The 20,903-nt window shown below is 36.2% G+C and overlaps 3 protein-coding genes and 1 long non-coding RNA gene across 9 annotated transcripts in view; 1 reads left to right on the forward strand and 3 right to left on the reverse strand.

Annotated features, from left to right (window-relative positions):
• LOC110791692 (uncharacterized) overlaps positions 1–8,571 on the reverse strand; it is a 50,169-nt gene extending 41,598 nt beyond the window's left edge. For 4 of the 5 annotated variants that reach the window (XR_008927146.1, XR_008927144.1, XR_008927141.1 and 1 more), the window contains exons 1-3: positions 8,220–8,571; positions 6,563–6,619; positions 6,052–6,116 (exon numbers count right to left, since the gene is read on the reverse strand). This is a non-coding gene — a long non-coding RNA (uncharacterized lncRNA). Of the gene's footprint in view, positions 1–5,785; positions 6,117–6,562; positions 6,620–8,219 lie in introns of those variants that run through there. The other variant, XR_002534163.2, reaches the window with a different exon arrangement.
• A 288-nt stretch (positions 8,572–8,859) lies between these two features.
• Positions 8,860–9,723, reverse strand: LOC110791693 (auxin-binding protein ABP20-like). Its single transcript, XM_021996456.2, has one exon. The coding sequence runs from the start codon at positions 9,628–9,630 to the stop codon at positions 9,004–9,006; it is 627 nt and encodes a 208-aa protein (XP_021852148.1). The 5' UTR covers positions 9,631–9,723; the 3' UTR covers positions 8,860–9,003.
• A 1,257-nt stretch (positions 9,724–10,980) lies between these two features.
• LOC110791694 (auxin-binding protein ABP20-like) lies at positions 10,981–11,853 on the forward strand. Its single transcript, XM_021996458.2, has one exon. The coding sequence runs from the start codon at positions 11,052–11,054 to the stop codon at positions 11,679–11,681; it is 630 nt and encodes a 209-aa protein (XP_021852150.1). The 5' UTR covers positions 10,981–11,051; the 3' UTR covers positions 11,682–11,853.
• Positions 11,854–13,486: 1,633 nt separating this feature from the next.
• On the reverse strand, positions 13,487–20,147 carry LOC110791699 (monogalactosyldiacylglycerol synthase, chloroplastic). Of its 2 annotated transcripts, none has more exons than NM_001417280.1 (8): positions 19,308–20,110; positions 18,591–18,763; positions 16,583–16,744; positions 16,338–16,479; positions 15,740–15,964; positions 15,096–15,158; positions 14,953–15,027; positions 13,487–14,014 (listed from the first exon to the last, which is right to left on the reverse strand). In NM_001417280.1, exons 1-8 carry the CDS (start codon positions 19,797–19,799, stop codon positions 13,778–13,780), a joined length of 1,569 nt encoding a protein of 522 aa, NP_001404209.1. In that variant the 5' UTR covers positions 19,800–20,110; the 3' UTR covers positions 13,487–13,777. The 2 variants fall into 2 exon arrangements, with proteins under 2 accessions (NP_001404209.1, XP_056696459.1); XM_056840481.1 differs by lacking the exon at positions 13,487–14,014 and adding an exon at positions 14,039–14,453 and having other exon boundaries at positions 19,308–20,147.
• Positions 20,148–20,903: the final 756 nt, after the last annotated feature.

Consider the following 20,903-nt stretch of genomic DNA (forward strand, 5'->3'; position numbering starts at 1 on the left):
CTTTTTATTCAATCAAGTGTAATTGGATTTCCTGTGAGTATACACCCAATTGACTAGTAATATAGGAGTCGCCATTCAGTTTTTAACGACAATGAGAAAAACTGACAAAACCCGGTTATCGTGACATAAAGGGAGTGCAATTATGTTTGACCACGACGGCCGTAGGTTCCCTTGTGATCCCTGGTGTGGGGATCTCTCAATATACACCCGCAAGGTAGAGATTGAGGGTTCGGGGGACTGTAACTACCGAGAGGAGTACTTCGCTCGTCGATAACTCCAGAGGCAGGATATCCTTACTAGCTCAGCATAAATAATTGAAGGGACATGCGTTAACTATTAAACTAATCTTAGTTGATTTTAGCAATATGCAACATATAATACTAATTCGATCGTGATTATCTGATTTAAATAGCATTAAGGGACCTAGCATGATAATCCGATTTCCCAAAAATATTATATTTGTTAGGCGTGATAGAACAATCAGATTAGGTTAGTTTAACAGTTCATAAAAAGGGCGAGGAAAGCAGTTAAATCATCGAAAAGGGACACATTACGACGCACCCTTGAGAGGTGCGTCACGGTTCTCAGAAAACTAACCACTTTGACTTTGCTATTTCTCCTTTTTATTTAACGAATCTCAATTATGGGACAGGATACGCTCTGTTCGATTTATGGATCGATTGCGACAGAACGCGTGAACAATTTCGCAGCGAGAGGCTTAGGCTAAGGGTTGGAGTCAATATTCAGAATATAATTGTGTGTTGTTGTGTCCTTTTCACGTCGAATCTAGGGGCCTATTTATAGGGAAGAGTTCGTGGAAAGATAGAATTGCAGAGTTCTAATCCACAAAGAATTAGGAAAAAACACGTACCCAGGTACTTTCAGCGCCCAGGCCTGGGCGCCGAAGATTTCGGCGCCCAGAGCCAGGCGTTGAAAATAGGGTCTGGGCTGTTTTCTTTAGTCAGATTCGGATTCCTGAAATCCGTAGAGTTTGAGATTAATTCGAGTCTTTTAGCGCGTATCAATTTTGTGACGGAATGCATCCGGGCCCGTTACGAACTCTAGGCTCGTTAGGATTTCAATTAATACGTAACTCTTATTTTCGAATCATATTAGGAATAGGATTCTCGCAGTTTTCTATCTCATTTAGGATTTATGTTGGAATGCAACACCTAATTCTGACAGGTTTCTATCTTTTATGATTTGCCACTTTTAGAAGCTACCTTTTACGGCAGTTACTATTTTTAGCAAGTTTCCATAAATAGCAGGTTTCGGGTGAAATGAAATGGGGAATCGAGATTCGTTTATTTTATAGGAGATGCGTTGTCAAGTGGAGATTTATGTTTTCATCATCGAACCCTTCCCTTGCGGGAATGGGGACAAAAGTAGGTGTCTACAGAGTGGGATCCTTATTACATTAAATCCCTGAAGTAATATGGGGTGCCTTCCTCGAGTATATTCCATCTGGGCTTACAATGCCAATTATCTGGGCAGGGAACTTTGAGAGCAAGCTAGCTCTAATCTCCATCATATATATATAATCAATATGGTGGTCATCCATCTGAGGAACCCACATCTACAAAGACTCAACCAATTGTGTGGCACTATCACAGTATCACGCATCAAGGGGTAACTCAAGACCAATTAAACGTTATGTTGTTTGGTTTTAGACTTCGTGATAAGGCTCAAAGATGGTTGAATGATGTCAAGGAGACATAATGGAGTGCTATTTCACAAGCCTTTCTTAAGGAACTCTTTTCCCCCACCAAGACAACTATGAGGGGGTTAGAAAAAGACAGGTTTAGGGTCTCTTTCGTTCTCTTCCCTTGCGGATGAGTGACAAGCAATATTAAGTAAAACGGGACTAACGGTGGGCGTTAGCCTCTTTTTACTAGAATTTGGAGTCGTCATTCAGTTTTCAACAATAATGAGGAAAACTGACAAAACCCGGTTATTGTGATACGAGAGTAGAAGCTTTTGGGCTCAAGCTCGCGTATTCGACCACAATGGCCTTAGGTTCCCTTGTGATCCCTGAGGTGGAGATCTCTCAACATACATCCAGCGGAGTAGAGATTGAGGGTTCGGGGGACATTTACTAATACGGGGAGTGCCCAGCATTAGCCCATGTGACGGTCCATACTAGTTCTATGTAACGATGACGAGACATGCGTTATACTACATTACTAATCTGGATTGCTTTTAATGCACAATAATAACTAATAGATGTCAAAAATATGATTTAAATTGATTTAAGGTACCTAACATTAATCCAGATTGTCTAACGAATATCTTTTTAGGAGTTATAAATAATCAGATTAATGTTGATAGATTTATAATAGTGATTAAATCAATAAAACAGATTATGGGACGTTACAATATAGTTTAGGCTATATTGCGATTCTCAAGAACACTTACCACTTGTCTTTACTCGTTTTCCTTTTACACAATTCCCTTTCAATTCCTTGACTTGACTAGACTCTTGGGCAGGATCCATGCTTAGTTTAAATGCGTATACGGGCAGAGTTCCTCTTAACAAGAGTTAATATAGAGAAATTACGAAGTATACGGAACGATTATAGGGACAGATAAAGGCTTAGGCTTAACTTATGTATAGTATAGAGAATCTAATTTGGTTCCCTTTATTCGGCTGGTTGAAGGTCCTATTTATAGGAAAAGAGTGCCATGAAAGATAGGGATGTTCGCAGTTTGAAAACTGCTGAAACGCTTATGTGCGCGAGAATTTTCTCGCGCACAACACCTTGGCGTGAGAAATTTCTGACGCACAGACTTAAGCGTGAGATCTGCTCCATAATTTTTATTTGAGTTAGACTGAAATAAGGGTGTGAGATATTTCTTGCGCGATTTTGGCACGAATAGATTGTTGTGTTGGGCCCTGTGCGCAAGAAAAATTTTGTGCACGTTTTATTTTCCACGCATTTTATCCAGTTTAATTCGGTTTTATTTTCATATTAAAACTCTTTTTTACTCATTTCATCCTTATTTCGAGTTACTCCCAACTAAAACTCTGTTTTTTCAATATTTTTTAGTTGGAATGCAACTAAAACTCCGTTTATTTCTTTCTAACTCTTTTAGGAGTTTAATTGGAATGCAACTAAAATTCTCCTTTTTCAATCTCTTTTAGGGATTGAGTTGGAGTGCAACTCTGCCCCTTTGATGTAAAATCTATCTTGAACCATTTACTATATTTAGCAGATACTTAGAATGGCAGCTACTATAAATAACAGTTACTATAAATAGATACATGGGTTTGGGGAAAGAGTCAGTGAGTCTTAGAACGTTAATTGCTTGATTAGGAATACGTTTGACAAGTGAATGTTTTGATTCATCATTAAACTTATCACTTCTAGCCTTGGGGTCAAATGTAGGCGTCTACAACAGCTGAAATAAGAAACAAGCTAACTACATTCACTCAAGGACCTGGAGAGTCCCTTAGAGAAGCATGGGATAGATTCAAAGCATTGTAGCAGTCGTGTCCATATCACAACATTGAAAAGTGGTTTCGTGTTCAGATATTCTACCATGGCCTACAAGATGATACGAAGAACATAGTTGATTCTGCTGCTAGGGGTGTTTTTCTTGACAAAGAAGTGGATGCAGGTGATGAATTCCTTGCCAATAGTTGATAATCACTACAGCACCACCAAAACCACATCTAAGAAGGGCAAGATGAATGTCGATGCTTATTCTCTAATGTCCTCACAAGTGGCCGCTTTAAACTTAAAAATTGATTCTTTGAAGGCTCCTCGGTCTGGTACTACCCCAATGAGTGTCATTGCTATGTCTAGTGTAGCCCTAGTGACTACTTCTTACTGCGAAGTATGTGGTATCCGAGGTCACTTTGGTCATGAATGCTCCTATAATTCGCAGAATACTTCTCAAATAGAGAAAATTGAATGCTTTTTAACAGAGGGAACCTAATGATCCACATTCTAACATATTAATCAAGGTTGGAGGAATCATCATAATTTCTCTTATCGAAGTAATAACGTTCAGAATCCTCAGCCCCAACAAAAACGGTCACAACCTTAATTATAGCCACCACACTCACACGTAGTTAGGCCTCCATTTCAGCAAGGGGTACCTCACAATACACCCTTGGGGTTTAATAGACCTCCTCAATAAGGCTATCAGCAACAACCTCCGTAGAGAAATGCTAATCCATAGCCTAACATAAGTGATTTGTGTAATCTCATAGCAAATATGCAGAAGACCTCAGAGATTTCTCAAAAGAATCACGATGAGAGCATAAAGGAGTTGAAGAATCATAAGGGCAAGTTTGTCTCCTCCATGTCCCACCCGATACCAAATTGCAAAGATTTTTACAAAAGAGCCTCTGCTAGTACTCTTTGATGATTGTTGAGACGGTCTCATCGTATGGAAACCTCCCGCTTCAACCGCAAGTATGTGTTAGAATATATGTAAATAATCTTCTATCATATTCAGCATATGTCCTTGTAATCAGGGGCGGATCTTAGTTAGTATTGGGGTGGTCTGGCCCCCCCGGCCGGAAAATTTTGTAGTGTATTTTTAGTTACGTCCCCCATAAAATTTGTGTATAAGTGTATACACTACAACATATAAGATCAAAAAGGGAGAAAAATATCGCCCTGTTCGATGTAAATCTCGCCCTCTTAGGCTAACAGGGCGATTTATTAATCGTTCTCCCATCGCCCTGTTAGGCTCATTGTATTAGCTTAGCAGGGAAAACTGTATTTTTCGCCATCTTTGATTTCAATCAACTAGGGCAATATTTTTCGCCCTCTTTGATTATTTCAAGGAATGCAAATCCTTCTTTTTCCCTTCTTGATTTGAATCAAGAAAGTCAATCTATGTCGCCCTCTTTGATTGAATCAAGGAAGACAATTTATTTTTTGCGCCCTCTTTGTTCTATTTTGCTTTTTTATTTCTATTTCACTTTTAAATATTACTCCCTCCGTCCCGAAATACTCGACCCGGTTTGACCGGCACAGAGTTTAAGGGACTTGAATTGACTTATTTAATTTAATAGGTAGTAATTGATAGTGGGGTATTATTTTAATGTAGTTAGTGGGAGGTGGGTTAAGAGGTGGGGTTGGGGGAGAGTAGGGGTTGAATTTTTAATTATTTTTTGTATGGAGTAAGGGGTAGGTAGGTTAATAGGGGTGGAGTGAGAAATAATATAATATTGTTAGAATATTTCCATATTTAGAAACAGGTCAAGTATTAAGGGACGGCCCGATAAGGAAAACAGGTCAAGTATTCCGGGACGGAGGGAGTAGCTAATACATCAAATAAATTAACCTACGTGGGATTCGAACCCACATCTTTGCGCATTTGCACAATGCTCTCCCATTTGACCTAATAGGTTAGTGCTACTTATCTATTAAGTAGGAATAACTAGTCAATGCAACCATCCCATTGAAGCAATGAGAGCAATGAAGAACTAATAGTGCTAAGAAATAATGTACAGCTTTGTAATACCTTCCAGGATAAAGAAAAGTTGTAATAACTATTTGCAAAAAGCTTGAGGACCTGAACTCTTGTCCTGCAGCATAACAAAATGGATATTTGAGGGATTGTATTTACCTAGATAATCATGATGGTAACACCTTATTTCTTAGTCAAAATGCAGAGGATCCCAAGTTAAAACCTTCTCTTCCATCAACCAGGTCAATGAGCAGGAATAAGTTTTGACATTTGTGCTTAAAGCATGTATATCATGTCAAAAAGAAAAAGTTCATAATATACGCGTAAAAAATATGGGGTTTAGAAGGCCAATGCTGGGTCAGCAAGGAAACTGTAACCAGGGTCCAGGACTACCAGGTTATGCTCTCTTTATTTTATGTAAAAGCAATATATGGCCACTCCATTGATCCAGTCAATATTCAGACCTCCAAACGTAAATTAAGAGTAAGAGATTTTTAATAAACGGAAGATCTAGGAATTCTCGAGTTACTTTTCACATATCATGTTCAACACATGAATAACAAACCCACATAATGTTCATGACAGTATTCTGACTGCAGCATTTATATCATGTAGCATGCATACCTTCGCCTCTAGGGATATAGGGCTGATCGAACAAAAGTTGGTGCAACGCTCCCAGATCTTTGGAACTGAATGAAATTGAACCTTAGTCAAGGTCACAGGTATCAAGACATAGACATCGCCAACAAGTTTGTTACAAACACAACATTTTCAAACCCAATTAATGCTTACGAAACTTCTAAGATCTTATGGTTCCAAAACATGAAGAAACATATCCCTCAACACAATTGCACTACAGCACAACAAGAATTTGACAAAATGTAGTCACAAATCACAACAGTGAAATAACATCCCTTAGGAAATGACAGTAACATCAACATAGTCTATCTTCTGAACTGTTATAGTTGGTAATTTTTTATAGTGTAAAACATTTGTAAGCACTAAGCACCACCTTTTTTTTCTTCTTATTCTAATTCCTAATCATAAACATCACTTTGCTAAGTTAATACTGGAAATGGCAATGAGACAGACAATGCAGCATACAAGGAAAAACCAATTGTCTTTCTTAATGTACCTGGGCTTTAAAGCAATACTCAAGAGTGCAGAAACAACTGATGATTTCAGAAGGTACCTGCATAGCAATAGGAAGAAAATGTAAGCATTAATATGCTTTGACCTACATGCATATATGGGAAAGTGAATAAAGGAAACGATAAAATTTGAACTCTTGTGGATTCGTCAATTAAGGATGCAGCACAGATCGAGAATTGAAAAACAACCTTATCTCTCAACCCTCAAATCCTTTCCCCCACCCCCTTTCTCAATAAAACCCAATGAGAGGGAGATATAGAAAAACAAAAAAGAAAGGGAAAGAACGCAATTAGAGGAATGAATGACAATTACCAATGGATAGCACAAGGTCTATGGAAGGTTGGAAGCAATGGACTAAGCAATGAGGAGAGTTAATCCTCAATAACAAAATGGATATTTGAGGGATTGGATTTACTAAATTTTTCTCCCAACTGTTATATTATGAATCAATTTTGTGACAACTTTACAAAAGGTGAAGGGATTTTAACACTTGCCGATGTGACAAAAGATTAAAGCAATAGAAATAGCAAATGAATCTAAATAAAACATGTAAGAGGAATTGTTATAAGAAGAAAATCAGATCAACAAACAATAGTAAATAATCTAGGTGATTGGATTTATACAACAATCTAGCTTACCAAACCATTGAAGCAGAAGGGATAGCAAACTGGAAACAGGAGGGGATTTTGAGATTGGGATTGGAAGTATCGAAACAAGGGCTGAAACACAGTTCATGTGAAATGGAGGAATCTAGGCCTATAAAAACGAGAATGTCCACCATATAAATCCATCGTATACATATTGGGATGATGAATAATGTGAGAGAGAAAATGGCAGTGCATGTTTCAGTCCCCAATTTCATGTATTGCATCAAAAATCAGCATGCTGCTGGAAATTCAAGAGAAATACACTGAATTCTATGATAAACACAATTACTTTGGATTAATCAATCATTCAAATACCAGAAAAAATCATTCAAATACCAGCAAATTCAATCATTCAAATACCAGCAAAATCAATCATGCAAACAAAGAAGATCATACCAATAGCAATTACTTCGTATTTTAGGCTTCCTCCCCATTTTAGGTGTGTATTTATTTATTTTGACAGACTCAAGGAATTATACTTCATAGAAAAGAAATCAAATACAGGACAGCTGCTCAAACATGAAACTCAAAAATGATTTTCAAACAAAAGAAAATAACAGAATCGATTCAAACGAAACCACAATTGCAAAATCAGTAGTAGAGATAAAGGGGAAAAAATATCTCCATGATGAACAGCTCGTTAAATCGTCTCCAATCCTATTGCCAAAATTTGAGAAACTCGATCAAACCTCAAACCAATTTAAACAAATCGTCAAGCATTACTATCAATTCTGTAAGAAATTCGAACTACTCTTCAAGCAATTCGATGAAATATGCTAGCAATTAGATCAAATATGCAAACAATTCAAACTAAATCGAATTTCAAGAATAACTAAACAAAATTAAGGCCAAATTAAACGACAAAATTGCGACCAAATTAAGAATCCGAGTAAAACTCAAGATATTTGAGCGATAAATTTTCTAAACACAGTCGATTAAGAATACTTACCTTCCAAGATAATTAATTTTAAGGAAAAACGAAGAGATTCGTACCTCAAAGACGAATTCAGAACACATCGATTATTTCTAGGGTTCCAAGAAATATACTGAGAAAAAATGAAATTTTCTAACCTACTAAATCAGAAGAAAATGGAGAGCTCAAATTAATTTAGATAAAAAGGGGATTTGAAGGAGAAGAACGATTGAGGAAATGAGAAAAATCAGTGCCAATTTCTTTCTTTATTTTCTTTGCTAATACGGCCAAATGGAAAATTTGCCCTTTTTGTTACTCCGTACTTAAAACAGAGGGAAATTTCATCATTTCTCCCTCTTTGTTAAAATCAAAGAAGGCGTTGGTTTGCTATAGCCCTCCTTGTTATTGGCAAAGAGGGCAATTTATTGTTGTCGTGTTTGATTTGTTCTACCGAGGCAATTTCTTTGTCGCCTTCCCCTTCTAACAAAAATCGACCTCTTTGGTTTTACTTTTTGTAGTGATAGTATATTGCTTAATTTTTTCTATCGGCCCCCGTCGTAAAACTGTTTAAGATCCGTCACTACCTGGAATATTCTTGTAATATATTTAGGCTACAACTTAGCTAGTTTACCTAGTTTGGCATAATTGATTCTCTGTATAAATACACGGTTATGCAATAACAATAATCAAGGATTGCACTTCCTTTAGTTACAAACTCTATGGACAAAAGAATTTATTTCAATTGAATGATAAACAACAACAAAAAAGAAACAAGTATACGTATGAATGTTAAACAACACACACTACATATATTTATTAACCAAAACTAGTTTAAATTGTGTAGATGAAAAAAGAATAAATTAATTAAGCAGTGCCAAATAGCCTCTTCATTCTCATCACCTCGCCTTGACTTAGAAGAGTGATTTGTTGAGCAATGTCGGCAGGTAAATTGCCGGCAAACAAGGAGGTGGTAGTAAATTGAACAGCTGGGTTCGCACCGTTTAAGCTAACAATTGCGGTAGCCGAGGTTCTCCCAACGTTGATTTGAAAATGAAGCATGGATTGTGGGAAGATCATAACGTCTCCAACCTCGAGCCTTCTGTAGAACGCATTATTGCTTGCGTCAATGAATCCTGCAATTATAGATCCCCTTGTCACGATTATAACCTCTGATGTTCGGTGGGAGTGCACCGGTATCACTCCACCTACAGCAAAGTCCAGCCTTGCCATGGAGATTCCTAAACCATTTAAAGCTGGGAAATTATCCACAAATCCTAAAGTCACATTGCTTCTAAATAGGTTTGCAGTGAAACTTTCATGACGAAAGCCGGTGAAAACAAAATCGTCGGTAGTGACATTAGCAGAATCCTTACAAGCAAACCCTTCAGGCCCCCTCGGGAGAGTAGTATCTCCAACGCAGAAGTCGAGCTCAATAGCTTGACAAAGAGAAACCATGAGAGTAAAGGTGAAGAAAGCTACGAGGTTATTCATTTCGGAAACTAATTGTTGGGTATAAGAAATTAAGAAGGTATAATTTACAAAGGTCAGTTATGTTTGTTGAGCTTGAGATGGTTGTTTGTTGGTTATAGCTGTCGCGATTTGAACCCTATTTATAGATTATCGTTTATGCACTACATATAAACCAGCAGCTGACATTTGTAGATTGTAGACCTTATGAAAGGCAATATATTTTAAATTAATAATATGGTCTTATAAGTTCGGCAATATAATATTTATACTACGGCGAATTCAAAGATGGTATACGTATACCCATCCAATAATTTATATAGGTACGTAGTCGTAGATGGTGTACGTACTTTTTCTCTATCTTACACTCCCTTTTCTTTTACTTGTATCACTTGGATCGATAAGTTTGTCAATGTATCATTTGATCTTTAGATATCTCTAATTTTATATTTGTAAAAATTATAAAAAGTTGCTACTGTGAAAACATATAATGTGAATAATTCAACAACATTTTACATAATACTTTCTCTATTCTTTTTTAAATGACACAATTATTTAGACACGTTTGTCAATGCACGATTTCAAACATTAATATCTCCAATTATGGATAAGAAAAAATTATAAAAAAATTGATATTTAAAAAATATTAATTGAGACGAATCTAATAAGATCTCACATGACTATATTTTTGTTAAGTATAAATCACAAAAAGAAGTCAAAGTAGTTTGTGTAAATAGTGTCCAAAATACAATTGTATCATGTAAATAAGAACAGAGGAAGTACATAATAACATTTAATTTTTATATATTTGGTAAAAAAAAATCTAAGTCAAACTTAGTACATAAATACTATCAAAATCCAAATGATGCAAATAAAAAGATATGGAAGGAGTAGTATATAGGCCGTCAATATAAACTAAAGGCCAGTATATCATCGATAGAAAAAGGAACTTTCCACAATTCCACAACATTTAAATAATTAGGTAGCCTCTTTAACAAGTTTACTGTATAACGTCGTATTGGTAATATATTTGCAAAGGGAAGTTTTGTTTGATTAGCTTGAGATGGTTTTTTTAATTCTTTGATATAATAGCCCCTATATGGACCCTATAAGTTTATTGTATAATGCCGTAATACAAAGTATGCCAGTATGGAGTATGGAGTATGGAGTATGGAGTAATAACAATAACATGTGATCGAGTACATCAGAGAAGAATTCTCCCCCAAATTCATTGACTTCCAACTTATTAGCTTTGAACAGGAAAAGGTCTGATATCTGCGAAAGTCAAGTCCTAATTGAGTAATTACTCTGCAATACGTACATAAGCAGCCCTCTATAAATAGGGTGCAAATAGCGGCTATTATAACGTACCATCTCAACCTAGACAAACAAAACTTCATTCCCTTTGCAAATATACTACCAATACACCACCGTTAGTTCTCAAAATGAATAACCTTGTAGCTTTCTTCACCTTTACTCTCTTAGTTTCTCTTTCTGATCAAGCTATTGAGCTCGACTTTTGTGTAGGAGATACTACTCTTCCAAGGGGACCTAAAGGGTTCGCTTGTAAGGATCCTGCTAACGTCACCACCGATGATTTCGTATTCACTGGCTTTCGTCATGAAAGTTTCACCGCAAATCTATTTAGAAGCAACGTTACTTTAGGATTTGTGGATAATTTCCCAGCTTTGAATGGTTTAGGTATTTCCATGGCAAGATTAGACTTTGCTGTTGGTGGAGTTATACCAGTACACTCCCACCGAACATCAGAAGTTATAATCGTGACAAGAGGGTCTATAATTGCAGGATTTATTGATGCAACTAATAATGCATTCTACAGAAGGCTTGAGGTTGGAGATGTTATGATCTTCCCACAAACCATGCTTCACTTTCAAATCAACGTTGGCAGAACCCCGGCTACTGCCATTGTTAGCTTGAACGGTGCAAACCCTGCGGTCCAATTCACCACCACCTCCTTATTTGCTGGCAATTTACCTGCTCATATTGCTCAACAAATCACTCTTCTAAGCCAAGACGAAGTAATGAGAATGAAGAGGCTATTTGGCACCGCTTAGTTTTTTTTTTTTCTCACTAAAGTTAAATTATTAGTTTTCTCAATAAATGTATGAGACATTGTACGTGTTTGTGTTATCTTTCATATTCATCCTTTAAAGTGTAAGCAAATTTACCTTGTATTTCATGTAACATTGAATTGAAACAAATGTTTTTCCCTATTAAGCTTTGGTCTGCTACTCCATTATAGATAGATGATATTTCTTGATTGAAATCCTCTCGGGTCATCAGTTTAAAAAAATACAAATAACTTTGGAGATGTATTTTACATAGAATTCTCATTGATTGCTAATCCATCCCATAGAGATTTGTTTGGCATTCTGCTGCAATTTAGAAGGTGGACCATGATGCACAATGAATATGGTATATATATATATATATATATATATATATATATATATATATATATATATATATATATATATATATTTATTGTATATATTTTTATAAATAGTGAAATAATATATTACTTTTTATAACAAAAAAGTGAAATATTATATCGGATGTTCTTTTGTCGTAGTGTCATGTTCTTTTGCTTATCCACATATGTTCTTTTGTTGCACCACGCTCAATGTGCATCATGGTCCATAGTCCACGGATTGGTATTCTGCTTGTGCCAAACTAGAAAGTAAAAACCTACAAAAAATGTTCGTCTACTTTGTATGCCTACTTGCATAAATATAGTGATATGACTTACCCTAAAATGGGTGTTTGGGACTCATATACGAAGTATATAATAATATCGTACACTAGTTCAACTACGAGTATACTCTTAGTCTTATATTCCAATTTTTCTTGCCTTGTACTTTTCTTATATTTCCTTGTATTTTCCTTATCTAAGCTTTCTATCACTTTTCTTTTAAGTTTCTAGGCTTTAGATATGATTATTATGTTTCTGTCTATCCAGTGTTCATTAGAAATTTTTAGTTAATTCAAAGTAAACCTAATTAGGGGTATGAACCAATACCCCTCACCAGAAGTTGTCTTTGCTTAATCAATAGCGTTGTTGTAATCCTTTAATTGATAATGTGATCGTTTATTTTTAAGCTTTCTAGAGTCAACAAAGTCTCCTCGAGCCGATACGCTCGCGTCCTTGGCCTTACTTGTGACTGCTGTGCGCACACAAGTCAAAGATCGACGCTCGCATCCAATTGACAAGAGTGCTCCTTTCAGAAACCTTTGCTCGCTCGTGCTTCACGAGCCCGGCCTTCGACTTTGTTCCGTACAAGGCTTGCGCCCTTACCACCTACTAGGTAAAAGTGTGTCGCGCAATCCTGTTCCCAAAATATTCGAACCGTGACACTAAAAATCCTCTATTACACCCCCTCAATTTGTGCATGGCGAATCACGTGCGGATTGGACCTAAAAAACTGAAAACGCTGACCCGACAAACCCTTTGCCAAAATGTCAGCGATTTGTAACTCAATAGGGACATGACATACAACTAAAGCACCATGAACAACACGCGCCCAAACAAAATTATAATATATCTTGATATGTTTACTACGATCATGCTAAACCGGATTCACTTAAAGATAAGACGCATAAACATTATCACAAAATAATTTTACAGGTCAGCTAACAAGGAACGAATCCAAAATGTGTCATGTACCATGTATGCAACAACACAATACTCTGCTTCCTGCATATTTTGCATCTCTTTTGGGTGTCATTCTGTTGCACGTAGAAATTTTGAATGGCGAAGGGTAATTTGTTTCACAAGGTTTAGGACATCCCCTTCGCCTTTTTGCCAACCAAAAGTTATCAGCAACGGAGGTAATAAACTAATAATAGTTATCAGCAACATAATATGTAAGTGTAACTTAATCTTGAATTATTGCCTCTTTGTGTCAGCTCTTGAGTCGCTAAAAAAGTGCGTGCTTCAATAAGAATTGTTCGAATACAAAAGAATAAATTCCGCTCTGTAAATACTAAATACACATATTATGCTCTACGCTAGAAAGGCCTAAAATCACCATTTGCCTAAACAATGATTATCATTTCCCCTCGCCCTGCCCCTCAAAAAATCAGGAGTAAAATCCGTTTCTAATTGCCTGAATTCCCAACTTGAGTTGGATATTCTTATTGTTCTTTGAAATCAAGCAGCACAAGAGTACTGACGTACAAAAATTTTTTGTCTGACAAGCTCGTCAAGATCATGAACAATCTTGAAAACGGCATCTGGCCTTGCATGCTTCAACGCATTCTGTGACATTATCTGCAGCTCGTTTGCTTTCGGACCAAACCATTGAGAAACAGTTTTGGCTATTTCCTTGGGCGACTTCAAATATTTTCCAATACCATTTTCTATAACATACGGCACATTTCCTGCTTCCTGCACCAAACAGCATGCCCAGTGATTCAGTAAAGGGGGATGTGGTCCATTGGGAAACATAACAGATATGAAGAACAACTTCAAAGAGGGTGAGCATTCAAGTGTTCATGTCAAAATTATGCCGCCCTATTATATTAGAAATAGTACAATTCTATTAGAAATAGTATTCCCTTCATCTGGAAAAAAATAGTCACATAGTCCAAAGCCATCGTAGTTAAAATTTTAACATGAATTGAACGGATATCTTCAATGATACTTAAGCTATGGATTATCGCTCAAGGGGAGGTTTCCTATGAAATCTAATCATAATAGCCCCTACTTCCTCCATCCTTTTATTATTTTCACACATCTGTAATTTGTTTATCCCAAATTTTTTCATCACGTTTCTCTCTAACAATGCCACATTCCCCACTATATCCTCCCTGTATTTGTGCAAACCCTGTTCAGAAAAAAATTTGTTATTCCCCGAAAGGTGATTACTCATTTATCTGCACATCCCAAAATAGTAATTGTGATTTACAATACTATTTCTGAACAAAGAATGTAGAGATAAACAGGGAAAAGGAAGAGTGTGGAAACCAGGAAAGAAAAGCCTCTGGCTCTAAGAAAGTAATGCAAGTATATGACGAAACATCTTCATATTGTCAAAAATGTCAAATGAAGTTTTGAAAGTGGTGACCGGATTCCTCACCTGCTCATCTAATATGCAGGAATTTATCCTAGCTTCAAACTTTCAATGTATCTAGTTTCCTGAGCAGAGTTGTGTGTTTTCTCCAACCATAGTACCTAAACTTTCAATGTCTCTCAGTTTGACTACTCTTAAACTTGTAGAACTTGGACAGCGCATTGGACACGTATTTGACAAATGACAAGAATAGCAAACACCGAGCAATGTGTGCAGTTGTAATTTAATACAATTAAGACAAATTGATGTATACCTGCCCGGCAATGTAATCATTTAATATGATGGGTAGTCCTCGAATCATTGCTTCTGCAATCGTTCCAGGGCCAGCCTGAAAAAAGCCAAATTAGAATACAGATAATGAAAAACTGACAATCTTCCAGATATAATGATGTTTACCTTTGTTATAATACAATCACAAGCTCCCATGCACTCCTCTATTTTAGTAACAAAGCCCTTCACCTGAAATTTTCAAATAGCCATCAATTTTTAATCTTGAAGCATTTGTTGAAAGAAGCACAGCAAAACGTAAAAGTAGTAGAGCTGAACAGAACCAAACTGAGATGGGACTTGGATCCCTTTAGCTAGGCTAAGCCAAAGCTCAGCTCAAGTTCGGTTAAAACTGGGTTTCGAGCTGAAATGTGCTGACTATTGAGCCCTAGCACAGTAATGATCAGATAAGGTTTTGCTTAATTTGACACTTCGATTTTATTCAAGTACTTTTCAACAATTATTAAATACTTATAATAAACCTAAAGTAATCAATTACTATTGTAAGAAAACGAAACAAGCTGAGTCTTAGCACGAACTCCAAACCGCGGTTCTCATGAAAGGACTCAAATTGAGCTCAAGCTGTCAAGACTTGGCAAACTTCAACTGAGCCGTAGCTCGAGCTAAAAGCTTGCGGAGGCAGCCTTGCTCGGACAGCTAGGACTCGGCCAGTTTGCATATATCCCTAAAAGGACAAGGTTTAGGTGTGTGACGCCCTTTCATTAGCAATTGACACAAAACTACCCAGCAGACCAGCATATAGTCCAGTATACCTGTACAGGGATCTTCCAGTCAATTGAACTCAGCTTTCCGGCAAGCTTTTTGTTGCGACCACAAATCACAAGAAGTTGACCTGTTGGCTCACCAAGGTTAGCATCATATAACGCATTTCCAAGAGCTCGTGCAGTAGCCTCAATAGGCCCCATGCCTTCCCCTCCTCCCATTAACAGAACAGCAGGAAGATGCTCATCCATTCCAAGTTCCTTACGTAACTCATTCTGAGGAAATAAATATATATATATATATATATTAGAAATACGACTGATACGAGAAACTGATACGCCAACTAAAAAGGGGCAAAATATACAAAAAAGATGGGGAAATTTTTCAATCTTAAGAAATCCAATAAAAATATTAAACAAGCAGTAAGCAGAGTATTGACTATCAATATTACAATGTCACCAAAATTATGCTTGTAAGAGAAAAGCCAATCTTAACCAACAGAAATAGAAAACATGAGTACACAACAGAGCCAGCTTGGCAGCTTACACGTCACGGCAAAGATATAGGTTCGTCCATAATCACAGTACAGTTACCAACAAATTACAACTGGAGTATAGAAACAAAAATGAAATGAAAACGTAGACAAACCTTTGGCCTAACAGACCTAACAAAGGACGGCCGCACAGGAAGACCATAAACTTTTATTTGGGAAGGCTGTAGACCAGCTTTTGTTGCTCTTTTAGCCACCTCATTTGAAGGGCAGTAGCACCTTGTTACAAGCTTATGAAACCTATAACAAGAAGGAAGAAAAAGAAAAGGTCAGGGATCAATTCACAATCTTGTTACAAAATACAAATCATAATACCTACATAAAGGAAAACCACACAACCTACCACGTAGGATGACAGGTGCTCAAATCTGTAACTACTGTAGTGAAGACAATTTTCTCAAGAAGGCCTCTACCCCTCAAGATACGAAGTGGAACATGTTGCATCAGAGGATGCACACTGATGATAATATCTGGCTGGTATTTCATCAACCCTCTGGCCACCTCTCTGCCAAGAAATTTAGAAGCAACGTTAGCCTTGAGGTGACAAAGCAATTATTTAGCTAGCGCAGAACATATTCTTCAACAACAGAGCCAGTGACAACAAATTCATCATCCGAAAAACACATTAGACAGTCAGATAAGGATCTTAAAAGAAAACATTAGCTATAATCAAGCTACTTTGTCATTCACAAATCACAACAGATCCCCTCAGCAGTACATCGTTATACAACACATGTGCTTCCAATAAAATAAATGCAAATAAGTAGGACAACCATAAGTATATAACCAATACAATAACAGTAATTAAGGACCAAAATGGGGGTCACTTCCACACAATAATCAATAAAAAGAACACTCAACGCCTTTGTTATGGAAACAGAAAAGCACCTGGAAGAACATATTTAAATTAAATAAAGGGAACTGAATCCCCTACAGTAAAAAGGTTTTTAAATTTACCCTTTACAAAATGCACTGACTCTGTTTGGTAACAAACAGTACACACTTTCACGTATCGGGATGCAAAGTGAAATTGCAGTGTTAAACAACTCAATAAGAAGACACCTTCCCCTAAAATAAGTTTACTTATGCTTCTATATCAACCTCACCGCAAAAGTGGATATAACAGTATAAGATAGCATGCATTTTCACATTACTTCCTATACGAATAGTTATTGCATGATCATGAACCAACCCTTCACAACAGGTATTTAGCAGTTCCTTTACATAAAAGCCAGAGAGATAGTTACTTGTGACTTGCAAGGGTCGGATTGTCGGAGTAATAATCCAGAACTATATTTTCCTTCCTATACTGCTATATACCACAGTGGCAAGGCTCCTTATCTATCAAATCACCAATCAAGCAATTAGTGATTGACAACCAGTCCACTAGATGAATTCTGCTCATTTATTGTTCCCAATTGCTTTCATCTATAATATCATTATAACTCCAAAGCAAGACATGCCACACCGCTATGTGTCGCACTTTTCTTTTTACTCGACGTGACATGGCCACACATAAGCGAATACATGGGCACTGTGCTTTCAACTAAATTACAATTATCCATTCACTTCAAAAAATAATGCCTCTAACAAGATTCAAACCCATTCATTCAATAGTGTGAAAGAAGTACCATCTAAGTTGCATAGTTTTTATGTCAAATTGTCAATTATTTCAACCCAATCTTTAAAAATTGCATTTCAAAATATAAAATAAAGACTAACATGAATCTAAGTAATGAGTAAAATATATACATACCAATCAATGAAATGAAATCTATTTATCACGTAACTATTATATCTCCAATTTTAAATTTTAATATTTCAATGATAATCATGTTTGTTTTAAAAAATTAATATCATATTACCTGAAATGACCAATGACCTGGGGCATCGTCCGGGCCAATAACTAGTTACTTATCCAAATAATTATCCTTAAAAAATAAAGATTCTTCACATACACAAGTGATTAAGTAGTCGGATCATTTTGTTCTCTAAAAAAATTGTTGGATAATTTTATCCAATCATTTGTCTTGGACATAGGCTTTCTAAGTTTCTAGATATCTAAGACTGGTAGATGCAAAGGTGAGCCGTACATTACTAGTGGTACAGCGGTAAAAATAAATTTCTAGAAACCAGTCTCTCATTCAAGTCATCTTTCTTCCTTCACTGGATAAAAACTGAATGTCTCTCACATCCCAAGGATCAGCAACATAAGTATTTTGAATACAAGCATAATAAAGACATACGTAGTACTTGTTACATCCAAAGTTTCATCTCGAACAAAATCACAGCTATGTACTTCTTTTTCTTAGGAAACATAAAAGAGTCTTACATTAGAGTAACAGGCTCACCGTGCTATGAATACAGAGGTCGCAGCAAAATTTGATTGATGGATTACACGAGGAGATGTACCATAATACATCATTTTCCACAGAGGGCCATGTTTCACCAAGAAGTTATAGCTCCTTGGTAATTGATTAAATGGCCAAGGAGTATGCTCAGACCATAAATCAGTAACGAATACCTGCAATTACCACTGTTTAAAAACAATACAATCAACGAATATACACATGAATGCAACCATCCCCTTTTCTACATCTCCCAAAACAAGCACTCAATCACAAATTAAATGGAAAGAAACCATAAACTTAGCACCAAACCAATCCACAAGGACATGATCAACAAAAATGATGCAATCTACGAATATACACATGAATGCAACCATCCCATTTTATATATCTCAAATAGACAAATAGGCACAAAATCAAGCCACAAGGCATGATCAACCAGAACTACTCTCGTAATAGCTAAATGCAGTTTCTTCACTTATCAAAAGGCATATTGCAAATTTTCAATCACGAGTTTCTAAACTCACACACAACACAACGTCAATAGTGTGACCTACCCATATCAAGTTACTAAGATAAATCAACAAAATCAAACTTTCATTCTACTACAACCTAAGAAGATCAAGCTGATATTAGCAATTAAAAACTCTAAAAATGCTCACAATTAACATCTACATTAAACTTCATGTATAGATAGAATCAATTACTCTATAATAAGACCTGATAATCATCACCAAACTCTTCATTGAAAGCAGCCTTGATAGCTTCGGCAGAAGCCCTGTGACCACCTCCGGTATCGCTCATCAAAATAAGAACTCGCTTAGGGGATTCAGGCTCAACTGCATTAACAGGCACTCTAACATCCTCCAAAACACCATGTCCATTATCACTCACCCCATTACTCTCCCCGGAATTAAGACCAATTGAAGAAAACCCAAGTGGGATTCTATCACAATGGAGCCTAATTACCCTATTAAAATCACTCAAAATCCTCTTCAAATTAGAACCCTCTTTGCTAAAACTCAGTGAATTGACGAATTTGTACCTGTTTTGAGTGGCTAATCCACCGAAATGCACGGAATTGGAAGAAAATGAAGAATACCCATTTGAGTTATTGCCATGCAAACTTGAATTTAGAACAAAATTGCCCAATTTTGGCACAAAATCAAGCAAATTTGAGGGCTCTGAAGTGACTGTTGAAGGATGAGACATTGCCAGATTATGGGTCTTTTTTGGGATTATTGAAAACGAGATTTAACAATTCCTAAGTGGGTATCATTGGAAATATTGTGTGATTTGAGTTTGATTTAAATACAGCAGGTAAAGAAAAGAAGAAACACAGAAAAAAGATGGGTTTTTGGACGGAGAAAGAACTGTAGAAAAACCTATTAGGTGAGAGATAAGCGAGTAGGGGAAGGGGGGAAATCTAGGAAGGGATTGGGAACCACAAACACAGGATTTAATTTTTCTTTATGGGAAAAAATTGAAAATCTTGAAGTTAGTGGAAATTCAATCTAAAAGGTTGAATGTCCTGTCACAGCTAAAAACAAAACAAATTTACTTTGTACTCAGTGTGTGATTACACTATTGATTTGTAACAGTTATTGATCGATCAATCACGCACAAATCAACAAAAGTGTGTTGTAAGAGGAGTATTATCGAAAATTTATGGGAAAAGTTTTGAGAATAATTGATTAGTTTCGAAGATTTGATCTATCTTAGAAAACGTAGCTTCTATAAATTAGGAGTTCGTTCAAAAATTCCTTTTAATTTAAGCTTGGTAATTTGTTATATCAATTTTGGCATTTTGAATATTTTTAAGTCCACTTTACCGAAAAGTCTTGTAGCCACAAGGTAGTGCTCCATAGTTAAGTATATTATGGACTAACAAATAGTAGTGTTTGTATTGATTCGTTTCCCCAAATCATCATTATATGTTTGTATTGATTTGTTTCCCCAATTCATCATTACTTTAGCGGAACTTGATTCGAAATAATAAAATGTTCGAGCAATATTCCCCTCAAAAGAAAAAGTATATTATGGACAAAAAACAAAAATATTTCATAAAGGTATATCAATATTTTTATACACGGTAAAATACAGTAGGCCTATATTGGATGATGGGGACGGTTTTAAAAAAAAGATAACAAATTGACTAGGCCCTCCGAACATCATTTAACCTATTATAGGTGAAAAAAATAGCGGTAATAATATTTAATGTATGGATGATATATATATATATATATATATATATATATAAGACATATATAAATTTACGTGAATTTTCATTACCACATGTATTTTCATTACCACATG

Source organism: Spinacia oleracea, chromosome 1, assembly GCF_020520425.1.
Source record: "Spinacia oleracea cultivar Varoflay chromosome 1, BTI_SOV_V1, whole genome shotgun sequence".
Classification (NCBI taxonomy): domain Eukaryota; kingdom Viridiplantae; phylum Streptophyta; class Magnoliopsida; order Caryophyllales; family Amaranthaceae; genus Spinacia; species Spinacia oleracea.